The sequence below is a fragment of the Artemia sp. Qi Xiang Cuo genome, chromosome 7, assembly GCF_049724085.1.
Source record: "Artemia sp. Qi Xiang Cuo chromosome 7, ASM4972408v1, whole genome shotgun sequence".
Classification (NCBI taxonomy): domain Eukaryota; kingdom Metazoa; phylum Arthropoda; class Branchiopoda; order Anostraca; family Artemiidae; genus Artemia; species Artemia sp. Qi Xiang Cuo.
Window position 1 is genome coordinate 39,704,730 of NC_142800.1, and position 25,581 is coordinate 39,730,310.

At 35.7% G+C, this 25,581-nt stretch overlaps 1 protein-coding gene across 2 annotated transcripts; it reads right to left on the reverse strand.

Annotated features, from left to right (window-relative positions):
- Window positions 1-550: 550 nt before the first annotated feature.
- On the reverse strand, window positions 551-24,834 carry LOC148950266 (mitochondrial basic amino acids transporter-like). 2 transcript variants are annotated; one of them, XR_016141995.1, is made up of 7 exons: window positions 24,485-24,834; window positions 19,791-19,834; window positions 15,214-15,536; window positions 13,393-13,679; window positions 10,249-10,445; window positions 6,998-7,192; window positions 1,741-1,872 (listed from the first exon to the last, which is right to left on the reverse strand). XR_016141995.1 is itself a non-coding variant. In XM_089092272.1 (6 exons), exons 1-6 carry the CDS (start codon window positions 24,513-24,515, stop codon window positions 1,633-1,635), a joined length of 1,122 nt encoding a protein of 373 aa, XP_088948398.1. In that variant the 5' UTR covers window positions 24,516-24,833; the 3' UTR covers window positions 551-1,632. The 2 variants fall into 2 exon arrangements, 1 of the variants encoding a protein (XP_088948398.1); XM_089092272.1 differs by lacking the exon at window positions 6,998-7,192 and having other exon boundaries at window positions 551-1,872; window positions 24,485-24,833.
- Window positions 24,835-25,581: the final 747 nt, after the last annotated feature.

Genomic DNA, 25,581 nt, shown 5'->3' on the forward strand with positions numbered 1-25,581 from the left:
CTGTTTTAACTACTAAAAGCCAATGAAGTTTCTAGTCTTTTATAGATTTTATAGACTATGGGCCCAACAGAGCGTAAATGAGTTCAATGGAAAGAATTAAAGAAGCTTTCGAAACTAGCGCCACAAGTAGTATAGGGTCCCCGAAATACGATTTGTAAGCTCTAACTTTTTTTTTATTTTCAACAGTCAGAGTAAACACAGAATTGTAAGGTTGGCCCTTTTACTCCGTCATTGATCCGACTGGTTGACATTTTTTGAAGGTTATAGGCATCTCAGCTCAGATTGTAGCTAAAAGTAGAATGAAATATTTTCCCACAGTATTCGAACTGCCTTAAGCTTCGATCTATAATTTCTTCAAAAGACGAAACTCAAATATCCATACTTTTACCTCTGTATGGGTTAGTATATACCCGGACGTGAGGGTCTAGTACAACTGAGATACTAATTCACCGAAACTATCTTAGTCTGTGAACTAATCAGTAAGTAAATACACTCTTAATTTTTTTTTATTCAAAATGGTTTTGAAACTTACTATTTCCCTGAAGACAAGCTTTAGATAAGGAAGTGTTGTTATTTAGTTTATTTAAAACTGCTCTATAATAATAAATAAATTCACTCCCTATAATACTCTAGCAATCATTTTCTAAACTCTATAAGTTCTAAGCCAATCTAAACCTTAAGCCAGATTTGAAAATTCTCTGCAACACAATTGTGTAGCGTCTGTTTTCGTTAAGAATAGGAACAATTTCTTCAATATGAAGAATAGTTTTTTTTAATATTTTTATACGATCTTAAGTTTATAACTTATGTATTTTTTCCAAGTTCCAAATGGAATCAGAAGTCCCAACCAAGACATTTGCCATGTAACTTGGCGTAAATTTTGTGGGTTTTAATGAGATCTTCTCTATACTTGTAAGATTCCTCATATAATAGCCATATTTAGGCTAGAGATAAGTCTTTTTAATAGTTCAGAAATGTTTAGCTTGAAAGATAGTTTGTAATGAAAGGTATTATAAATTTACTTGTCCGTAGTTTTGAATCACTTAATAGATACGATTTTTTTGCTAAAAATATGGCTTTGAGCAAAAGTTCTAGTAACACTTCCCACAATATGGTACGATTGCAGCAATCCAAAAGGCTCAATGTAAAGAGTTGTGTTGTCAATTTATGCTAAACTGAGGGTGATGGATCAAATGACCGGCGGGGTTTTCAAAATAAAAATCGATTGCCTTGATACTAGAGTGATTCTGGGCTTTTCCAAATGTATTGCGATTCCTTTTATGGGTGTATTAAAACTTGAAAAATAGGTTGTAAATTATTTGGGGATTTATCTTGTCGCAACTTAGCGGCTTTTAAATTGCCAAAACCAAGTATTCTTTACAGAAATAATCAATGTTCCTTTTACTCTTGAACATTGCTGTAAATTCAAAAACATAACGACACTTTTTTCTGCTGTGCACCTCATATATTTTAATTTATGTAATAATTACCAAAGACAAATAAAAAAATAACCAAAATCACTTTCTGATTTTAAGAATGTGGAATAACGGTGGATATTTAAGATCGTACAGATAATATTTTATACGCAACAAGTTTACGATGCCTTCAAGTGTATTTAAACTGTAAGCTAATCTAATATCGAAAGTTTGTCGTTATATCGTCTGTAGATGGTGTTACATACATATGTTCATCACTTTCATCAATTCCACAATAAGCTGTAAAGCCATTTTTTGGCATAGTCCCATCACAATAGGCCTTAGTACACATCTTCACATTGGTTTCCCATGGCTCTATCAGTGCATATTGTAGAAAAAGATTCCGGCTAAACTGTCTCATTATGGATTCGCCAAGAACAGATGAAGCACCAAAAAACTGAAAATAAAAGACCTGACTTTAAACTAATTGCAGGGGCAAACATAAAATCTCTTTGGGTTGTCAAAGTTTTGTAGGTGTACTCCGAAACTTTTTAGGTTGCCCAAAATGAACAACAGTTATGCATATTTTTCAGCTAAAAAGATACCGTTTTCAAAAAACAAGATGTCCGGAGAGTGTCGATTGCAGTAGAGCCGCGGGTAGCCGAGGTAATGCGGACCGAGAGTACCTCGGATAGACAGCAACTCGGATAAGACGGACTCTATAAACAATCAAGAAGGAAACATATGGTAAAATAAACAAAATTGCATTGTAAATGGAAAATGGCAAACTGTAACAATGTAACTTGATAACCAATGATAGTGATCTTGTACTGCGCAGAGGCTTAGACAGAGTTTTATTTTTGTTTACGGTACCCTCATCACCACAGTACATTAGATTTCTATTTGAATACAGCACTGTATATTTTTTATATATTGATAATTAGTAAAGAATTAAAATAACTGGCATTGATGTTTATCAAGACAAGCAATTATGCAAGTAGAATACCTCGGTTAAACTAGAACTCAGTTAGTCGAAGCCCGGATATCCACGGCTCTACCGTATTTACATTTGAATGGACAAGCCAATTCAGGACCTAAAGTCGTAAGCTGTGAACATACGTGGCGGTAACCGTGTATGTTCTCAGGTTTCCAATTGCTACCCACACCATAATTGTGCGGGAAACCATAGCAACAGCTTTACTGAAAACAATTTTTATTTCAATCTGTGAGTTTTTATTTTCGTAAAATCAACAGAGGAAAAGAAAGAAAACCATATTACCCAATTTTACTGAAAAGATCTAATGAAATGCAGATTGACAGTTTAATATATATTGATATTCATTCTTGGAAGTCTCAGCAAATCTGTATTTACTAACTTTATAAAAGAGAAAACATTTAAAATGTATTGTGTTTTCTATAAATGACATTGTGGTCTTTACAGGGCATAGGGGGCGTTAGTGATACTCCTGTTTGGTGTAGTTTTTGTTTGTTTTAAGTTTAACTTCGTTATTAATTGTAATTTTTGTTCGTTTTGAGTTTCGCTAATTTACTGATAGTGATTTATGTTCGCTTTACCCTTGAATTACCATTTGACTTTATTTGCGCTCGTCTACGGTTTAATTTAGCTCTTTACTTATCTTTTAAAAACATCTTTTCTGAAAAAAGTTTTCTTTAAATTGATTTTTGTTCGTTTTTAACTGACATATTTATTTTATTAGACAATAAAAGAAATATTTGTTAAATTTTGTTCGGTGTTTCTACTTGAGAATCAAGATTTCGGCTTGCTATGTATAAATATATTTAAAAAAAAATATGAAAAAAATTTTAATAATTGCTGTACTATAGAACTTTGGATGGATGGGTATGTGAAATATTATTCAAATAAATGGATAGAAAATCTTCATAATCTTTGGGTTTCTTAAGATTGAAGCCATTTTGACCATATCGCGTGTCAACCCTGAACATAGACAAATGTTATTCTACCATCCCCCAAAACATGCCTTAAAAGTTTCAACTTATTTACTTAGGTGTTCCTGAGATATGGCAGATAAACACTTTTGACAACCTTGAATTTAACATAGAGTCTTTTGATTTAGTTGAAAATTCCTCTTAATATGCCATGAACGCCTTAACTTAATACCCTTAGCCGTTCCTGAGACGCTGCAAATACGTCCCCTTGGCCATCTTGATGAATATAGTGTAGATTGAATATAGAAGTAGAATGCTCAGAATACCTTTTCGTTAATTCAACATCCCCCTCAAAATGACGTAATATTTCAACTTAATGCTCAAAGCTGTTCCTGAGATATTGCTAATACACCCTTTTGACAATCTGCATGCACAATATGCGTTTTCATTTACCCTTAACTTCGGCTCAACATTTTTTGAACTTTTCACCTTAGTACCCTTAATCCTAGTAGTATTAGCAGTATTAATTGTAATAATATGCACATAGTCCCTTTAGAGCAGTTCAACAAGGCCCTGAATGTTTCAACTTAATACCATAAGCCGTTCCCGAGATATTGCTGATGTCTCTTTTTGACAACCTGCCTAGACAGTGTGTTTTGATTTAGTTCAATATCCCCTCAACAGTCCTGTAAGCTTCACCTTAATACCCTTAACCTTTTTGTAGACTCATGATCAAATGTGTTCCCCTTTCCCAAAAACAAATCCTATATTGAAGCAATATCCAAATTGCATAACTTAAAGCCCTTCTTCAAAGGGCTGTAGGGGGTCACGTCATCCCCAGATTTATAGTTGTTGGACTTTTCAACTATGCTGAACAAAATGGCTACCTCAGAATTTTTCAGATATTTTTGGGGATGGCGGCAAAGAGACGCACAAGAAGAGGTTGCCTGCCCTCCAATCACTTTTGCCTCTTAAAAAGGGCATTCGAACTTTCTATTTCCAATCGAATGGGCCCTCCGAAGATTCTACGGCAGCTCCTTCAAGACGAAGGGATCTGGTGTAGAAATACAAAGAGCTCTCTTCGCTTAGGCAGCGCTATCGAGCTGTGCATGATTTAGTATATTTTGTTTCTCCTTGAGGGCAAAAATTGCTGAAATAGTGAAAATATTCTGTATAGAAGTTGAACCTCGCCCTCCTGGTAGGGAATTGTTCTCGTTTATTTGGAGTTATTTTATTCACGAGTGAGGTATGTTTCCCCAGTTGTCTAGCATTGATAACAATTTATTTATCTATTTTGTTCTCTTTTTATACCTTATCACTCCTGTCAGATTTAAAAAGGCATGCGGTGTGCATACTGTGCATACACTTAATATAATAGACAGATCATTATTGTTTGATTCAAGTGCACTGTGTTCAAACCTTAAGAGCCATTCCACTGTCACTTGGAATTTTCTTATCAATCCACGTAATTTCCACTATACAAAATGTTTCGTATCTGGTTTAAACCAGTTATAGTCACGGTATTAGAAATGATCGTCTGAACTCAATTGGTCAGTCATGTAAATCTAAAGAAAATCCGTTTCTATAGAACACCGGTTTTCAAGCTGGTTTTCATTAACGAGATTTTTCTTTATAAGAAAAAATCCTTTCAGATACCCATGTGAAGAAAAATCTGGGAAAACGACCTGCAATAGTCCAGTTCGCAAATTCTCGAATGCCCTTGAAATTTACGTTAATCTATAAAAAGAACAATAATTGTTTTATATCTGAAATTTGAAAACAGTATTAGGCTAGTGGTAATTGTATCAGTAATTTGACTGCTATTCTTCAAAAGTGACAAAATTTATTTCCATTTGATTTAATTGAAATATAATATCAGTTGAAAGTTTTGAAGTCTTTCCTTGCTCATTTTCAAAACGATTCACAATTCTTCTTTAACATGACGTCCAAATAGAGAATTCGTGGAAAAGTCTGTGGAAAAAAACCCGAAGAATTGCGTAATTTAACATAGAAAGTAATAAACAAGGCCTACTAGCTATTTGACTCGTTTCATTTATTTCATAATACTTGTTTCTCAATAAATTTGCATTTCTTCGTTATATATCCCCCTATCCCTCCTATAGAAATTTGCATTTCTTCGTTACATATCCCCCTATCCCTCCTATGAGCTCATTGCCGAGCCTCATAGCAATTTGGCTAAGACTATTTTTTGCACTTTTCATTACAGCCAAAATTTCAAGATCTAGCAGAAGATTTTTCAAGGATGAACTACTTTCTGATTAACGTGTATATCTAGGCCCAATTCTCTAAACTATTAGAAACTATTACCTGTAACAAAACTATAGAGACTAAACTGTTAGAAACTACAAGAGAGTATTCCCCCAGGTCGTTTGAAAACGTACTTTTTAAACTATTTATTCATTCATTTTTCCACACTTGTAGGTAAGTTAGCAAACATTTGCAGCGCAATTATTTTAAATCAGTGCTTTTTTTAAAATCCAAAGTCATATATGCAATATAACGATTGACTGTGGCGTTTTATCGTAAGAATTGTAAATAAAATGTATTATTAAAGGTAAAAAGTAATATATTTCATTGAAATAACTTTGGGTATAACCGGAGCAAAAGTTTGTTGCTCAAAGGGAAGTCCCTCCAACTTCCTAGGCCTCTCTGCCCCTAGCAGCAGGCTTCCTAATATTAGATTAACTTCTAAAATTTATAAGTATTAACTTTGTTCTTTACTTTTATCAAAACATATTTTTAGGTTTAGTTTTAGAAATCTGCTTTAAAAATGTGACCAAAATTGAACAAGAAACAAACAAATGGTAGTTTATTTAGATAATAATTAAGTAAGGTTAGTAATGCAAGATGGCAGGAAATACAACAAAACTCTAACCCATAAAAAGTTTAACAGAGGGCCCTCTGAAGTGAAATTTCTAGGACCACTCGTGGCTATTAAACTCAAATTGTTTACCGTTTCATAGTATTCTAGAATACACGATTTCACACTTTGTGCCGGAAAAAAAAATATACATTTTAATTGACATAACGAGTTGTTACTGATTGGTGGAGTTCCGACAAACTTCCCAAATTTATTAGATCATAGATGAATCCGACTCATTTAGGTATGGACTTACTTTTTATTACCTATCTGTGCTCAAAAGTTTATGCCGTGATGGGGATAAATAATTTTAGTTTGAAGACAGAATTTAAATTTTTAAAGAATTTCTAACCATTGCATGATAGGGCGTCTTTCGAATTGCGAATTAGATATTTATGATGATTTCTAGATTTGATGGTATTATCATTGCTGTCAGTTTTCAACACGAATGAAAAGGAAACATTGGCTAGTTAATTTAATAAATTATGATTTTGATTGAAAATAATTATGACATTTAAGAGAAAAATTCCTACTTTGTCTCTATCTGGCGCAAATATTTATTTTGTTAACATGATGATTAAACAAAAAAAAATAATTTTTAAAGATTGGATTGCGCATTAAGGAACCAATAAAACATCATAGATAAGGTGTTTACTGAAATTTAGAAACAGCTGTAGAAGATTTGTAAGTATAATAGCTAAATGCTTGTTATGTCTTATCAGTTAGTTTTTCAACTGTGTTTCCAGCAAAACCTTGATCCGAAAGTCGTTCTAAAAAAAAGAAAAAAAACTACCTGAAATCCTATTCTAATAGTAATCAAAGACTTCCCATAATTGTTTATACATCTTAGCTCTACCAACATATCTAACAACCATTGTTAAACGTGTTGGCGCTAATGGGTCTCAAAATTAGGCTGTCGCAGAGAGCTGTCCGAGAGGTTGTTCGTAGGTTAATTTTCCAGTTACTCGATATTTTGAGATCTAAAAAGCTATAATGTTGTGTTAATAAAGGATTTTCGAAAGTGACACGTAAGGGTGGAGTTCTTTTACAAATACGAATGTATTAATTGCTTCTATATTATATAACTGTCTTAGGAAATTGAATGCAAATAAAAATCAAACGGTCGTGAAAGTGACGCCTGACTGCAACCAAGCTTCCCAAAAATCCTAATTCGATCTGTCCTTGTTTTACAGAATTTCAATATGTAGTTTCCTTAGAAAATAGTTTTCGAAAATACAACATGGGAAATACTAATATAAATGGTCGCTGCAATAATGGTCACAAGCGATCTCAAACAAATGATCAAGATGAGGTGCAAGCTGCACAGTTCCGGAAAAATAGCCGTGGCGATAAACCTGCGACATCGACTGTAGGCTTTTAATCGTTTGAAGCGAAGAAATTATGATCGGAAAAAATCAGTACTCCTTTTCTAAAGTAGCTCCCAAAAGGAGCATTCTACAGTGAAAAAAACTACTGGCTAGTCAGTTAACAGTGAGCTAAAAATACCCAAGCCTGACGGATCTCAAATGAGTGCTTCAGACGTAAACGAGTTCTTTGCTGGCATTTGTACCACCTACCCCTCAATTAAAGAGGCCGAACTGGTTGATCTTTTAGTCGATTGTGAAACTGACGAAATAAAACAGTTTACCGAATTTGCTGTTTATAAAGAACTTAAAAAACTAAAACCGAATTGCTCTTCCTACCCTGGTGAGTTGCCGGTCAAACTTATTCGCGAATATGCCTTGTTTTTAGCCAGACCATTGGCATCGATCATCAATCAGGGCTTCAGTGAACAAACCTTTCCCGATGCTTGGAAGCGAGCATATGTTCGCGTAATACCCAAAGTTCAAGGACCTAAGACATGTGATCAGTTTCGAAGACCTATTTCGATCACACCGAACTTTGCTAAAGTTGCAGAATTTTTCGTGTATCGTGAACTTCTCACGGACATTTCACCGTCACTTGACCCCTTCCAGTATTGTTGCTTGAAGGGATGCAGCACGTCTGTTTATTTAGTACGGCTTTATCACCTAGTAGTTGAATGGTTGGAGTTTGGAAGTTCGTTTGTAGATTTACTTCTGGTAGACTACCGAAAGGCATTTAATTTGATTAAGCACCCTCTTGCCGCCCAGAATCTCAAGTCAATGGGTGCCCGTAAGCACATACTCCTATTGGTAATTGATTTCTTACGTCACAGATATCAAAAAATGTACGCCCTTTTTCCCGGTGATATTGAATTATAATGGGTAGAAATTACATGTGGCGCCCCACACGGTACCAAATTAGCAGCTCTTCTTTTCCTGGCTGTTATCAACTATGTAGTTTCTGACTTTGACGATCGTTTTAAATTCGTCGATGATTTGTCTGCGCTTCTTAAATACCACGTAAAGGATTCGCAAGCTGTAGCCCAGTTCGACCCAAATTTTTTCGATCAGTTTAAATCACAGTGTACTGCGAACAGTCTTCAAATTAATGAGAATAAATCAATAGGTTTTGAGGTTCAACCCACTTAAACACGATTTTACCTGCCCCGCGACTTTGTTCCCTTCTGCTTCGTGTGCGACTATCTTGGGCGTCACCTTTAGTGTGGACTGTTCGTTCTCTATTCATGTACAAGAGCTGGTTAAGAAGGGACATTATGCTATGCGGACACTGGTGGCGATGCGCCGCCTAGGCTTTCCAGTGTATCAGCTGAAAACAGCGTACCTCACTTTTATTCGACCCATCCTTGAATATGCGTGTCCCGTGTGGGGCCCACAAGTTCATCACATAGATTACTTAAGTGATGATTTGGAGGGGATCCAGAAACGAGCTGTAAAGATCATTCTTTGCGACAAATATGTAGATTATAGCTCCGCTCTGAAGTCACTTAAAATACCAAGCCTTCGCGATCGCCGTTTTCAGCTGATGATTCGTTTTGGCCAGTTTTATTGTCCAGTCCTATACATAGGACAATATTACAACCTGAAATGCCTGTCCGCTCAAATACCAGAAGCAAAAGCAAACTTATGACCGTCTCGTGCCGCACAAACAGACTTAGTAACTCCTTTGTTCCTTTTTTTACAAGTGCTTTTAATAAAATGTAGAGAAGAGTTTTTATGTAAAAAAGTTTTCATGTAAAAAACAGCGCCTTTTAGTGCATTTTTTTTAATGTGTCTTTGACAGCTGTTTTTCATTAAAATGATTCTATGATTCTATACTATTGTAACCATTGATATAACCCATAAGGAATATACACAAGGCTGTTACAAAATATTTGAGTATCTTGCCTGTAATCTATGTAAGCCAAAAGATGAAAAATATCAGCTCAGCACGTTTTGTATCGAGAAAAGTATTTGGAAAAGCAATGATACTTTATATTCTGAAACCACATTTTTGTGTACGGCTTTCCAATGTTCTTATATCCATTATAGACACTTTCGTTGCATCCAAGACCAAATGGTACGACTTATATTTTCCTAGTTTTAAAGAACAGCCGAAACAATCCCGAGAAAATCACCTTGTTCTCAGAGATTTAAAAAAAATAGTGAATTTAAAACTTTTGGTATGCAGTACACACAAATGGGAGTGAGGTGGCTATTGACTAGAACTAATTAAAAACTTGTTTTTCCTTCAATCATGTCACATTTTCCCTCAAAATTCCTCGACAACTGCGCCCATCGCATAACTTAGGAGCAGTTATAATAGATACCAGTGTTGCCACCACGGTCAGTTCATAAACCGCTACAATTGCCCAAATTTGCGTGCTACTCATCTATTTTCAGTGCTACAGTAAAAAAACTCACTGTAATAGTGCAAAATAGCACTTTTATGCTACAGCTGGCAACCATGAGCAGGTGCTACAGTGCTACACCTAATGAAATAGTGCTAAAATAGCACTTTCGTGCTATATGTGACGACCCTGAGCACGTGCTACAGGGCTACATCTAATGAAATAGTGCTAAAATAGCACTTTCGAACTACAGGTGGCAACCCTGTGGGCATGAAAATATGTATCTGTATATGCATTTCACACCGGTATTTTTCCATAGATATAATGCTTACCGGTGTAGCAGCACTGATTATTGCAGACTTATCGAGAGTCTTCTCATTTTCAGATCGGATAAGCCGAAGCGACCATGTAACAACAGCAAAGGTAGCAGCATTGCTTGGAAAAGCTCGAATAACAGTTGCTGACAGACCTCGGAAAAATACACGAATTCCTTCTGAATGGTATGTTTTCCTTACACAGTCAATAGCTCCTGAAAGATTAATAATATAATATGTACCTTTTTACTTGAAATACATTAATAGAAGTAGAAGCAGTTAATAAAGCAGACATTTGATTAGTTTAAAATAAAGCATCCGAATCAACATTCAAGAGTGACTGTTCTTTTCAAGCTAATCCTTGATTGATTCGTCTCACTTGTTTTGATAAAGGTTTAAGAATCTCTGAAATTGTACTACAAATATTTTAAAACAAAGCACATTTTTTAGCATATATTCTTCGGAATGGCTTCCAATTATCACCAAATTTTGTATCGAAGAAGCTTATATTAAGGCTAATATTATCACACAGAAATCAAAAAGCAAAACTAGGCAAGTTCATATTTGACAGCTCTTGTATAATATTTATCAAAGTAATCTGAGGTTGATATTCCAAGGGAACAGTTCGAAAGCAAATGGCAGAAAAGCCCTCTTACCAAGACAAGTTCCACCTTAACCACTCCTGCCATGACAATCCCTGCTACGAAGACTTCCATCAAAACTACTTCTCAGGATGACTGCTCTTTGCGATAGTGCTCCCACAACTATATTAGAAACAGAACTATTCCAATGGCAACTTTTCTTTAGGCAACTATTCCTTCTACTTCTAGCACTAGTAGTCCAACCCTAACCACTCTCTTTCTGAGTACTACCCAGTACAATTGCTATCACCGTGAATTTTCCTTCCAGAAATAGTGACATCAATTCGGGAAAGGGCAGGACGAATTGTCTTCTCCCCGGCTGCCTGAGGCCAACACAGCTTCGCACGCTCCTCCTCCATTCCAAACTATTCAAAGTATCCCTCTTTACACCTTTCCATTCTACCTTTTTCCTTAAATCTTTCTTTTCTACATCCTCCCAACCTAGCCGTTGACGGCCTGCTTTCCGTTTAGCCCAAGACGATTGGCCGAAAAGGACAATCTTCGGGAATCTGTCATCCTTTATTCACAGAACGTGTCCTAGCCATCTCATCCTTTCTCTCATTATAGCCCTAGAATGTGGGATATAACCACACTTTTCGTACAGCCTACTGTTTGAAATACTGCCAGTCAGTTGGGTACCCAAGACCCCTATATGCGTGTGTTCTGTTTCGTATGTGCCACGGTGTTCGTTTCATATTTTCTGTTAAGGTTAAGTGCACATATTTTTTCCTTCCCCACTAATTTCCGCAAATGGAACCTATTTTATACTGTTAAGACCTGTTACGACCACTACTCCAATCGTGACTGCTCCCATACAGTTTTTCTGGGAAAAGCAAATACCAAATTTAAATTTTCACAATGAGCAGAAAGTGGCGCTCATAAGATTTCATAACAAACGTAAAAAATTATTGCGACTGAAAAAAATGAAATCTAAAATGAACAGATATTACCAGAAATAAGTTCGGTTTTGCTATCTCCCCTCAAACCGCCAAAAGGCTGGGACATCATTTTTGCTCTTTGGAAAACAAAATTATCTGGAAGTTTTATTTTTCTGTTAGAAATACTAAAATGGTGATATCATACCCACAAAAGGCTGGATTATCATTTTTGCTCTACTGAAAACAAAATTTAGTTGAAAGTTTTATTTTTCTGCTAGAAATACGAAAACAATAATAAATGTTCAAACTTCTTGGATTTTCGTTTTTCACGTCATCATATTTTTAACAGACAACTTAATTTTCATTATTCTAATCTGCAACTAATTTTCAACAGTATTTTCGATTTAAATTTATTCTTTCCAAATCCAAAGAAAACAGTTTGTCAAAAGAAATTTTTATTTTAAGCTATCTAAGTATTTTTCAGTAAAGCTGAAATAAAAATAATTTTGGGGAGTTTTACGGGAACGGTAACGCGCTTATTTTTTTGATAACTTCTGTAAGCATTTAAGATCGACTCCGTCGTTCATTGTAGTTTTTTTTAAGCTTGACGTTTTATTGAAGCAAACTTTTCCTCGTCTGAGTTTTAAGCTTGTTGTTTACTTTTATTGGATAAGATTTTTATTGGGAAAAAGCTTTTCAACTTAACTTTATTTTGGAAGCCATTTATTAAGTTTTTTAATCCATCCATCCTAGTAACTAAAGCGATTATATCTGAGCACGGCTAACAGTTAATGCGGTCATCAAAAGACCTTTTAAATTGGGTCTGTACCCCTCCCACCAAAAGTGTATTATCGGGAGGGAGTTTTGCAAGAATTATGGACACTTGTTCAATGCAGCAGCTGCTAGCAAAGCAAAGTTATAACTAATTAGCTTCGAGAACTGCATGTTTTTTTCACTAATAGGATTTTTATTTACAAATAATGAAGCCTAGCCAAGGTCGTAATGACAAGCTAAGAAATGTTTGGCGAAATAATTTATTTTAATGTTAAAACAATAACAAGTTACAAAAAAACTTGTTCAGTTCCTAGCAAGTACGATTTTGCATGTGTATCCAACTGCGTTGTAAGGACTTGTCTTTATATGTATAGATACACTTCACTTGGTTTATTTGTTTTCAAAGTGGCCATCAAATAATTTTAGCTCATTATTAAAGTATTCAATGGATTTGAAACAGGTGTTTGTGTTACTCAGAATAAAAAATCGAATTAATAAAAAGCTACTGATCCTACATATTATTCAGAGATTCAAATTGAAATTCTCAGTAAATTTCCTTTACAGTCCATATAAAAAAGTAATTAAAGCAAATAAACATTCAAATGGGGATAAGTCCATTTGTTAGATAGTGAAAACAAATACAAAAGTCTGGATATTTCGACCACATATACAGCGATTGTCATCAACAGATTTTCGGTATAGTCTGTATATCCTAGAAATAGATTTTGGAGTTAACTACAGGATGCTAAACCAATTTCCAAAGGGTTGACACTTTCAAGCCACATCTAGTTACGCCAATTCGTATATTCAATTGTTGTTTTGTATGAAAATTCAAATATAAAATATCCCGCCACCTTGGATTAACTTACCTGAATATTGTTGTTTTCCAGAAATGCCATCTATCTGAAGGCGAGATTTCACCATATCGACGGGATACGTAAATGCCCAAGAGTATACTCCAGCCATACCACCAGCGTATAGCATAGTCCATGTACTCAGGGGCACGCTTGGATCAGATTGGCGCGTCATGAGTTCGTATGCAGCAAAATATATTCCAAAAGCAGGGATTTCCCTGACACAAGTAATACCGAAACCTTGGTAAACTCCTCGAATGCCATGAGAACGCCATATTTTTTTCAGGCAATCAACAGGACCCCTAAAAGAACAATTAATTGACTAGTTTATAATTATGTGACTTATAACTTATTAGTCTTATTAACTAAGCCTAAACGGCTGGCACGACACTGTCTGGTTCGTGCATGGTATTTTTGTGGACGGGAAGGGGGAGCCCTTCAGCATGTTTTTCTTTTTCCGAACAGTCAGCCGAACCTTCGACTGGTACCTTCCTATTTTGAACCGTGCCACCTACAAAACTTGATTTCTTGGGTATTGCTTAACCACTGGAGTATATTCTTTAGTAAAATCGTGTTTCTTTTTCGAGCTTATACCCAAAGGGTACCTAGAAACTCGTTTTTAATCATTATATAAGAAAGAAAAATGACTATTAAGAAATCCCGACAGTTTTTTTATGCATGGTTCACTTGGTTACAAGAAACTGGTATTTTGTGGAGTCCACTTGTATTGCACGTGAACTTAAGGTGTTCACCCAGCTGCCTTAAGTTGAGCTATATATAAACAGAAAATTCCTAAGTAAATACTAGATTAGTGTGTTATTAGGATTACCGAAAATTATACTTGATTCGGACCTAATTAAACTCCGGGGGGACTTAATTTTGATGAGGGGCTGCCGACGTTCAGAAATTCCGTACACCAGGTGAAACATGCGAAGCGCGACGCGAACGCGTTTTGGTGACTGTGTCAAGCGTGACGGAACTATGTGACACGTGGTGCTCCAAGATAGACACCAGGTAGTAGAAAATGGGCAACCCCTTGGATTTTGAAATAATTGAAAGGCAAAACATGGATATAAAAATCAAATCCCCTTTCAGGCATATATGTGTATACACAGGGGCGGATCTATAGCACAATCTTGGGGGGAGGGGGGGGAGGGCTCACTATGACAAGGGCACCAATGAGCAAAATCTAGGGGGCAGCACTGTGACAAAGATGCCAATAATTGACCAAATTGACAAATTTATTGTAAAAAAAGAGTAAAAAACAGGATAAGAGGGCTCCAGAAGAAAATCTTGGGAGGGGGAGGGCCAGAGTCTCCCCGCCCCCTGGATCTACCAGTATATATATATATATATATATATATATATATATATATATATATATATATATATATATATATATATATATATATATATATATATATATATATATATATATATATATATATATATATATATGCGATATCAATTGGTGATAGAAGCCCTCGCCCCCCCCTTAGATTTTGAAATACACTTGTCTTATATTTTTATTGGAAAAATGCCTTTTTCAGTAATAAAATTGAAAAAAAAAGCGAAATTGTCAACTCCCTGGATTTTGGAAACACAAGTTGCCATCCCCCCTACATTGTCGTGAATTAACGCCGTTGAATATACCAGAGGTTATATGTAATATTAGTTCATATGAACGCAAATGCTTATTGGCATAAAAATACCTAGAAAGCGCAAAAATTAATTAATTTTTAAAAGCAACATGTACGAAACTTCTTGGAAAATATAGTCCTGATGAAGACACTTCAGGATTAAAAAGAAAACATGACTTAAAAAGATGTGACTTACTCAGAAATTTGAGCTCCAGGAATTTGACTTTGAACCTGCAACCTCGTTTTGACTAGCTCCATAGGACTAGTAATTACTGTTTGAGCTAAACCTGCGCAAATACCCGCTGTAGCTATTGACTTGATCGATTCTGGGTCTGATAAACGCTTGTGAACATTTCCATAAACCCCAAAAATCATGGCGTTAATGCCAGCGACACCTGCCATAGGAGAAGTCATCCCACGGAAGAGTGCGGCAGCACCTTCATGACGTATAACTGTCCTTAGACACTGGAGTGTCCCATTGTAGCGCAGATTTGTTGGGTCTTGTGTCTGGATTCTTACCTAGATAAGGGGAAAAAGATAGTGTTTTATAAATACCATTAAGGCTCATACTACATATAGTTTACATTTTTTTCAAACAGGAGATGAGTGGACTTATGTTTAACTTAAGAAAAGTTGAGAGTTTAGGGCGAAAGTTAAGTTTACTATGGCTCATCCTTGGAAGTCAAATATGAAATCTCGTGCTAAAATTTTGCCCTAAAACAAATAATCTTATATTTTAAAAGAGAGAGAGAAAATTCATTTTTATTAAATATCAATTTTCGCAAAAAAAAACATATCAAAGAGACCTACCACGTGAAAATCTATACAGATTTGTTTGTGGCAGGACTCACTATTTTACTCACTCATATATATATATTGAAAAAAAACTTACTGACATATATATTGAAAAATATAAATTTCTTTATTATGCTTTGTCTGTTGGGTCAAATCTTGTAATCAACATTTGACCTACATCCCGTGGTCCAATTGAGCTTGTATTGTGCATATGCATTGATTTCCGATGACAATGCAGGACTAAAGTATAAGCAATTTAAATTTATTAATTTATTACGTTATTTTAGTTTAATGCTCATTTTTGAAATTAATTTTACATTATGAATAATTTTATTTAATCTTCAAGATTCGATAGATCAATGGCTCAGTGATCAATAGCTCGCCACGTGACTTGATTTCTGGTCGATGCAACTTTTTTAACCAAGAATTTAAACTTTTTAAGTAAGAGAGCAATATACACACATTATTTTTGAACACATTCTCTTATCTCTATTTGCGTTATAATGAAAAAAATATACGTTGTTTCTTACTATCCACCTGTTTTGAAGGCTAAAATAAAAGCGTGGAGCCTATGACTTAAAAACAGGTTAGCAGTTACTGATTTTCGTGGTGATGCCGTCTCTGTGTTCAGGTCAAAGGATACTGTGTCGTAGAGGTCCTTAAATAAATGTATACTATCTCTGGATCGCCCAAAGCTTTCAGGATAGCACAGTAAAAAAAAAACTAGTTTGTTACTTTTTAGTACATTTAGAGAAAAAAGCGTATTAAGAAAGAGCTTGATTCCCGTATTTTTATTTCTCTTGTTTATAAGCAATTCAGGCAACTATCTTATGAACAAATCCCATCATTTTGCTGAGGCTGAAACTTGAGGAGAGTGATCCCAGCAAGACCTGGTTTAATATTCAAATTCGTTTTACTCGTGACCTGAGCAAGACAGCTGTCCATATTTCATTTATAAAAATAAGCTTATCGTCAGAGTGGAATTCTTCGATCTTTTAGGATTGAATATGTCCTTGAATCATCTTAGTTTGACCACTTAAACATACTGAGTCCGTCATTTGGAAACGTACTTGAGCAATAGAATAAATATATAATGATAGAATATACCGTCGAAAATAGGCCTGAAGGTCGAATTTGACATTTCGTTACTTCTGAGATAATCGCCAAAGACCATTTGCTAAGCTGCACCCAAATCCAGAATCTGCAGGATAATGCATGTTCAATAATATTCTGATCCTCCTGATCTACATTACCTGGCTGATACTTCATATGAGAATAGATTAACAAATAGCTTTTGGCAATTATTTTAGATGTTTCAAAATTCCATATACTATCGAGCGTTTTAATAAAAGCTGTTGACGACTTAAATTTCGTTGATAGCTATTATCTGTGTTTTTTTAATCAACCCCTTCCCCTAATATGTGCATATTTGCCTGACTATGGACACTTCATAGAGTTGCTATTAAAATTGCGTCAGAGAAATAAGAAGAAATAATGTTACGCCGGTCTTATTTATTGTTAACACTTCATAGAGTAGCTTCAGTCATGTCAAATGGTGTAAAAGATCAAGGAGGCACACTTGTGCCTCTATAAAGAGGCGACCCACCACAATGTTAAGCGATTTCCGGTCCTAGCGGTCGCAGAGAGACAGCGGTGATCGCATTTTGTAGCCCAAGCTCCAACTAAGAAACGTGCAAAATTTCACCCCCTCCGACTTTATCTTCATGGGTAAAAGTGGGCCGGATGTTTCGACCCTCCGACAACAGCCCCCCTTTAACGTTATCCGATTGGGCTGAAATTTAGAGGTTAAGCTTTCCTTGGGCCCGGGAGCTTATCCTCGAAATTTCAGCTCAATCGGATCACTCCTTCCCTGTTTTCCAAAAACCAAATACAGCCACTTAAAGTTCATTTCTCTTTTTTTATCAGCCACGCCTACAGGCCAGAGTTGGCAACGGATCCGAGTGAATGAGGACTCATTCGAAGCGGAATTCGACCTGTTAGGGCCTTTTGATATTTTCAGACCGAAAAAATTATCCCCCGAATTTACATTTACGAAAAACATCGTTTTCCTATAAGAGCTCATGTTAATTTTTCCCACCACAGCCCCCCTTTAACGTTGTCCGATCGGACTGAAATTTCGAGGATAAGCTTTCCTGGGGCCTGGGAGCTTATCCTCAAATTTCAGCTCAATCCGATCCTTCCTTCCCTATTTTTCAAAAACCAAATATCAAATTTTGTGGGGATTTGCTTGCGTCAAAAATAGATAGTGGAGACTAAAATAGTATTTCCGTAAGTGTCTCTGTGGTACAATGGTCGCTGTTCCTGACTGTCAAGCGGAAGATCCGGGTTCGATTCCCTGTCAGATATAATTTTTATATACTGAATTTAAAGTTTAAAAAAGAAACTCAGAGCTGAGTTTCAAAAAACAAATATAGCCACTTAATGTTCATTTCTCTTTTTTTTTATCAGCCACGCCTACAGGCGACAGTTGGCAACGGATCCGGGTGAATGAGGACTCATTCGAACCGGAATTCGACTCAGCAGGGCCTTTTGATACTTTCAGACCGAAAAAATTATCCCCCGAATTTACATTTCCCAATTTCGGCAAAAGGCTTCTTGAAAACACCCTGTCGAGAAAGAAAAGAATGTTACACAATCATCTAACAGTTAGTCAAGCAATAATAAGTAATAAACTGTACAAAAACGTGCTGAAATTATTTGAAAAAAACTACGTTTTCTAAGGAGTTAAAGCGGCTGAGTTACAAGGTCGAACCTTAAAACGTACAGGGATTAGGAGGCACAGTTGGGGGGCTGCGCCCCCAAACCCCCCGCTTTTGCAGCCTCTTTTGTTAAGGTTTTTTAAGTCCTGTACCCTGCAATCAATTGGTCGTACTAATACGAATGAAACTGTTTCAATGGCATTTTTTTAATATCTTCATTGGCAATGACTACTCAGTCTGTTACAGTTATAACTACAAACTTGTCTCTGTGCCAGGTAGTGTTATGTACTCAGTGTGATCATGTATGATGGTAAAATAAATGAACCTGAACTGCTAGTTTATTCTGAGCCCTTCTGCTCCCTGTTTTTCTGTTCAAAATTATTAAAGTTCATCACAGTATAGCTTGTTATTGGTTAGGTAAAAATCTCCTGAGGAAACTGAAAATAATAATCATCAGTAGGATTTTTAATCAAATAAATACAATAGGGTTTTTTTATTGTAAAAGAATTAAGCAGAATTTGATTTTGTTGGAAAATAGCGCTCTCCAAGGGCCAAACCAGGGGGCGGTAGCCCTTATTGAGAAAAGATATAATAGTTGATTTTATGGTAAAAAACTACAGCAGACTTCGTTTGTGTTGCAAACCAGTTCTTCGCAAGAGCAAAAGCGGGAGGTGACCTTAAAAAAAACTTAACAAAAGAGGCTGCAAAAGCGGGGGGTTTTGGGGGCGGCAGCCCCCCAACTGTGCCTCCTAATCCCTGTACGTTTTAAGGTTCGACCTTGTAACTCAGCCTCTTTAACTCTTTAGAAAACGTAGTTTTTTTCAAATAATTTCAGCACGTTTCAAATAATAGTTGCTAAGAGTCGCGACTTTAAATCGTGTTTGCTACAACCCTCGGTATAGGAAATTATAAAATTTTCAATTATTTTAAGGTATTGTCGTCAGACAAAGTGAGAGAGAGAGAGAGAGAGAGAGAAACCAGCAAATGAAGGTTTAAAACTAGCTTATTTGCCCATATATCTAGTTACTACTGTTGCAAAAGTAGCAAGCAAATTAAAAACAAACTTAAATTAGCTGAGATCCTGAAAACTATACAAATGAATATTCATGAAAAAGGAATTGGGACACTGTAGTGTTTGATAAATAGATACAAACAAAGTAACGCAAGGTTTTATTATTATGCAGTATTATTGTTAGTTACATCACAACCTAAAAGTTTTGCATGCCCAATGGCAGTAAAAATTAACATAATTACTAACCTTCACGGTATCCAATGGATATCCGATGATGACCCCAGCACATCCTAGAAAAAAACAACAAATTTTAATAGATAGGAAATGTCTACCGTGGGGTTTAAGAAGTCAGTCATCGACTAAGATTTAATTGTGTATTCATAAAAAAGGTTTTTGAATATAGCAATGATCAGAGGCAGCGCTGGGCTTGTTCACCTGCAACGCACACAGGAAAAGGATTGAGCCAAGATCTCTTGGCTCTTTGACGAATTCTCCAATACTTTTATATTAATTACTTCTTCTCTCTGTTTTAATGAATTCGACTTCTTCTATAACTTTGAATAATAAACCTCTATAACTGTCCCTGAAAATTTCAACTCGATCCCCAGCTGCGAGTCAAAACAGGGTGAGCTTAGAAAACTATGGCTTTGTAAATGCTCATTACCGAAGAGAAAATGTCCCCCTCCCTTGATATAATTCTTGATCCATCTGTACACATGTTGTACTATAACACCGATCCCCCTCACAAATACAACTTTTAGTGAAAAGGGAATACATTCTTAATGCGTTACTTTTTACCGACGGAAAGAAGAACCTTACATCAACATCGACTCCGTGAACCGAAATTAGGATTGATGTTCATGGGTTTTCTTCAGATTTAGATACGCTTACCACTTATAGTAAGATTAAGTGGTAAGCGTTTAGTAAAAGTAAGATTTTCAGAGAAAGCCAATCAGAACAACCAAAGCCTAGAGGTCAGTAAAAAGCATTGAATTCGTTTACTATTTCTACTGAATGAAATTGTGCTTTTCTTTTCATATTTGAACTTTCACTTTTGGGTAAAACCATTCAACCCTTCAATAAATAGAGTAAAAAAATAAATAAAAAAGACAGTAAATGAGCTAAATTTAGCGGCCAAATAACTTAAAAGTGGCCATTCAAAGAAAAAATTAATTCGAACGTAGAATACTAAGCAACAGGCTCGTATGCAGAAATGGTTGTCTCATAAATCCTAAATTTCACCAATCGTAGTTTCAAAGTACATGGAAACCTGCACAGGCCGTATAAAATCAAAGCGCATTATTCCTTCCAATAAACAAAGTTTTAGCAATTACAGTTTGGTGTTGAGGCTTAGGCAAGCCAAGCGACAGGAAAGAACATGTTTTCAAAGAAGATGAATTAAGGAGGTGTTTAACCATACTGCCGGTGTCACCCAGCAATATACCAGAGACGATTGTCATATACGATAAATTTAACTCGAAGCCCGATTTCTGCAGCCAACGTATTTTAATCTTGGTGGTGGGGGGTAGGTAATTTCATCCACACAGTGATACCTCAAAGCTTTAATAACTTTTAGCTTTTTATTTTTTAGATTATTTATTTGGATTATTATTAGGATGTATTAAGAATATTATTTATTAGGATAATATTAAGATTATTATTATTATTTTTTATTAAGATTGTTTGTTAAGGAAACAATATTAAAGCTTTTGTCATAAAAGTACTAAAAACACAATAAAATGTCCGTGGCGAATAGTCGATACTTACAAAAGCCCTCTACAATATTGAAGTTCTACCTTGAATAAATCAAATATAAGTTGTCAAATTCCAAATAACTAATGAATTATTCATCTAGCCTACAAGGGTTATCACCAACTAATTTAGACTAATACATAGTTAACTTTAATTAACTGTAATACGTAGTTATTACTTAAGAAAGTTTAGACAGAAAATTTCCTTTTTTGTAATAAATAATAACATGTAAGATTGATTACGGACATCTCCATAAAAAGTAAAATTCAACCTAAAAGTTCACTCTCTCTCCAAGAACCAACCACTATCTTTCCAGCCGAAAAAAAAGAATCTTGACTCACATCCAAGCCAGACACGGATAAAACTTGAGACAACAGGGGGGGGGGGCTTTTCATCTCAAAACTTTTCTTTGATAGAAGGATTAATAAACAATACGAAGTGTATTAGGGAAAGTCACTCATCATTAAAATAAAACTAAAAATGCCCCTTATGAATTGATGAGTTAAGCCAGAAGCAATCCTCTTTTATGTCTTACCCCTCAACATAGCTCAACGTAGCTTTTTGCATTTGATTGCAATAACTGGTTCATATTTAACATTGCTTAGGCAGAGGGAAGGAGCAGAGATTCGAATTTCACAACACTTCCTGAGCTAAACGCTATATATAGTAGCTTAACAAAATTTGTATTTCATCACATTCATAAAATTTCTATTCGTCAGATTTTTGGAGTCATTTCCAGTTCGACCGCATTTGAACCCTCTCCCCTAATGCATGGATATAGCCACTGGCGGATCCAGGAGGCAACCCAGCCCCCCCCCCCCCAAGATTTTTTTCCGGCACCCTCTTATCCTTTTTTTTACTCTTCGTTTAGAATAAATTTGTCAGTTCGGTCAATTATTGGCATCTTTGTCACATTGCCTTCCCCTCTAAGATTTTGCTCATTGGCGCCCTTGTCACACTGGGGCTTCCCCTAGATTTGTTCTAGATCCGCCCCTGGATATAGCTATAAAAAGGCCTAATCAAGGAAGTTACGGGATTTGAACACACACACACACAAAAAATGTTTCCAACTCGTACAAACGCAACGATTTCTTTTTAATTTTTGATGTATTTTTAATTTTTGTTGCGAACCCCCTCCTGATCAAAAATCTTGGATGTGCCCTTGGCAATAACTAAATGTTTGCATTGTTGGTTGTCCGTATTTCTCATCAGTAATTGGTTCTTAATGGGAATTGGAAGAAAAGAAAAGAAAATCAGCAAAACTTGGGATATAGCCTGTAGCCTGGGGCTATATCGAGACGTTAGAGGAAAAGAAGCTGAAACGCTGCTATTACTAATCCAGTAAATATTTTTTCCTAGTAACGAAAAAATTTGGTATTAAAGTTTTTAGTTCAAAAGAAGGGGTGGACTGTTACCCAATTGAACCTCTGGACTCACTTACGAAAGTTCCGTTTACCAAACTCTAGTAATTCCCAGGATGGTTAAAACCCCATCATCCACAATTTTAATCGAAAACTGTACAGTTCTCTAGATTTTTGTGGGAATACGAGCCAAACCCTCCCCCCTCTCCCAGGGTCGTAATTTCGTCAAAATTCTGGGGGGGGGAGTTGGAGCCAATTTGGTACTTATGTATTAGCCAGAAAACACCGAGAAATTGTATAGCGAACATGATTCAAGAAACTAGTCAAGCAGCTTCTTTATCAAGAGAATTGCTTTGGCGCGCTAGGCAAACAGGGGTTTCTCACTCCGTGAGCAATATTTAAACTTTAGTTTTCTGGGCAAGTGTGGGAAAAAAGGTAGCCTTCCTAGGTTAGGTTATGTATTTAATATATGTTATGCTTTAAATTTTTGTAGAATACTAAAAAAATAAGCCGTTCGGTAACATAAAGGTACTATTTAGTACTTTAAAAGTACTATAAAGGTACTTTATTTTACTATATAAAGGCAACTTGTAGTACTATAAAGGTAAATATGTACTACAAAACTGATTTGTTTCCGATACTTGAATTATGCAGGTTTATCTTAGTTTTGACAAGATTTTTGAAAAAAAAAACTAAATTTCAGCTGGGGGGGGGGGCAAACTGGGGTCGGGTGAGAGGGGGCAAACAGAGGTCTGCGGGGGCAGTTGCCCCCTGCTCCATGGTAAATTATGCCCCTGCTCTCTCCTCTGCATTTGCGCCTGGTATTCGCCACATGAGAAATTTGAACCGGCCTCTAGGCATTAATATTATTGTAGACATTGTAGTGTAATTATTGCAACAGTTAGGGAACATTCGGTTTCTTATTGTATCCTTCAAACAAAATAATTGTGCATGATACACGATATATTCCGAGTATTTTGAGCCTAAAATCTGAACATCTTAACAACATTCCCTAATACCAGCCTTAAAATAAGATTAAGTACTGATATCATAACGGTTCTCTAAGGCAACTTTATAATAATAATAAGGTACTCTTCTAAAATCCAGGACACATGCGAGAAGTGAAGTTTAGTTAATGCTAATGAAATAAATCAAATAGGATAAAAATATAATAGTTTACGAACAAATTTGGGCTATATATTTGCACATTAGGGGGGGGGGGTAAAGCATAGCATATATTAAATACTTAACCTAACCTAGCTACCTTTTAGTCCTTGAACCCCAAAAAACTACAGTTTAAATCTTTGTCACGGATGAGCAATATCTCACTATGCAGCGGAAACCCGTTATCGATAGAGGCTTTGAGATTTCGATGTGGTCTTTCTTTTGTGTGTCCTGGATTTTAGAAGAGTACCAATAATAATATAAATTTATTACCAACATAAAGCAAAAAAAAAAAAACAATGCGAAGTACAGGAAAAAATGAAAAGAAAAGATAGCAAAAAATAAGACAAAAGTAACTTCAAATATTTTAAGCAAGAAAATTAATTAACCAGCTTCAGGTAGGAAAATATACAAAATAGGGTTATAAACAGAAACAAAACTCAAGGTTCTTTCAACCTTGAAACAAAGTTCAAGGTTCACAAAATTCCATCGCGATAGACGAAGCAAAAATTTACAATATCTGAAATATGCCACTCTTAGGGTAAAGAAGTGTTTATTCCGGAACAAATGGGTAGTCTCGAAAAAGAATAACTCGAGAACTAAAACTGAGGTACAAACTATATAGACCCTTTTCTATGGCTAAAAAATTTGAAGTAAACATACCTCCAGCAAATCCAGCAATAAAATCATCCATTGTTTAAAAGAACACTCGTAAATTGGAAAAAATAAAGAAATCAGGTACTTCTTTGCAGAATCAGGTAACAAACTAGTCAATTACTTAAATTTATGTTAGTTGATAGCGTCTTCTGAATCTTTTTATCCGATTAAAGCTAAGTCCCATTATCTGCAAGTTCGTAATTAAGTCCTACTTTCTAGCAGTAAGGCGAAAAATTCGTTACACCCGTGCTTATAGTATCAGCAATCAAGACCAACCACTAGTAAAATGTCTTCGGAGTTTACTAGTCGTGATACTATTTAGAACTGACTGTAATGTAGTTAATCCAGCCGATAGGAAACAATTGACGAATCTTTTGTGATTGCGATTTGCGATACTGACAAAACTGGCTCATGGAGCTACTGCTTTCATTAATTTTGTAATATCCTATGACGTTGCTGCCCGTAAATGTTTATTATACACCTTGGGCGCTTGTATTCAAATCCCTCTACTTCTACTTTTCCTTTCCAAGTTCTATCTAATTTCGGTTTAGCCCTAACGTACGAAAGACCGTTATATCTAGTGTGAAATAAGCTGAACTAAACGCCTGAAATAGGAGTTGGTAGTTCCAACTAATTAACCGAAACTACACTACGTTTTTTAATTGCCTTACTGAATCAATAATAGCTACCCATCTTCAATAATTTTACTAAGCATTAAGGGTTCATGCGGGTCATTTAATTGGTGTATTATTTTCGAAGTGCTCGTAAATAAGAAGGGGCCTAGAAAACTTTGGCCCAGAAGTCTCTTGATCTATGCAAGGCACCAGAAGATAAATATGGAAACATTTATTAATTATTGTTTTCTTTATCTCGTAGCAATGTTTTTCTATCATTCTTGTATAGCGGAAATTTTCAACCTTCTGCAATACTTTCCTTTGGAAGTCTGGAAGTACTTGGATCAAACAGGCATGTGCGCAGGGGGGGGGGTCTTCCCTGAAACCAGAACCGTATATAGTTTTTTTTTGGGGGGGGGGGAGGTATTTAGGGGGAATGGGGAGAGGTTTTGTTACAAAAAAATATAAAGAATTTGTTTATACTCATTT

Coding starts and splice junctions, on each gene's coding strand:
- LOC148950266 (XM_089092272.1), bottom strand. CDS start 24,515: ATGGATGATTTTATTGCTGGATTTGCTGGAG. Junction 19,835..24,484: donor TATTGCTGGATTTGCTGGAG/GTATGTTTACTT, acceptor GTTTTTTTCTAG/GATGTGCTGGGGTCATCATC. Junction 15,537..19,790: donor ATCCATTGGATACCGTGAAG/GTTAGTAATTAT, acceptor CCCCTTATCTAG/GTAAGAATCCAGACACAAGA.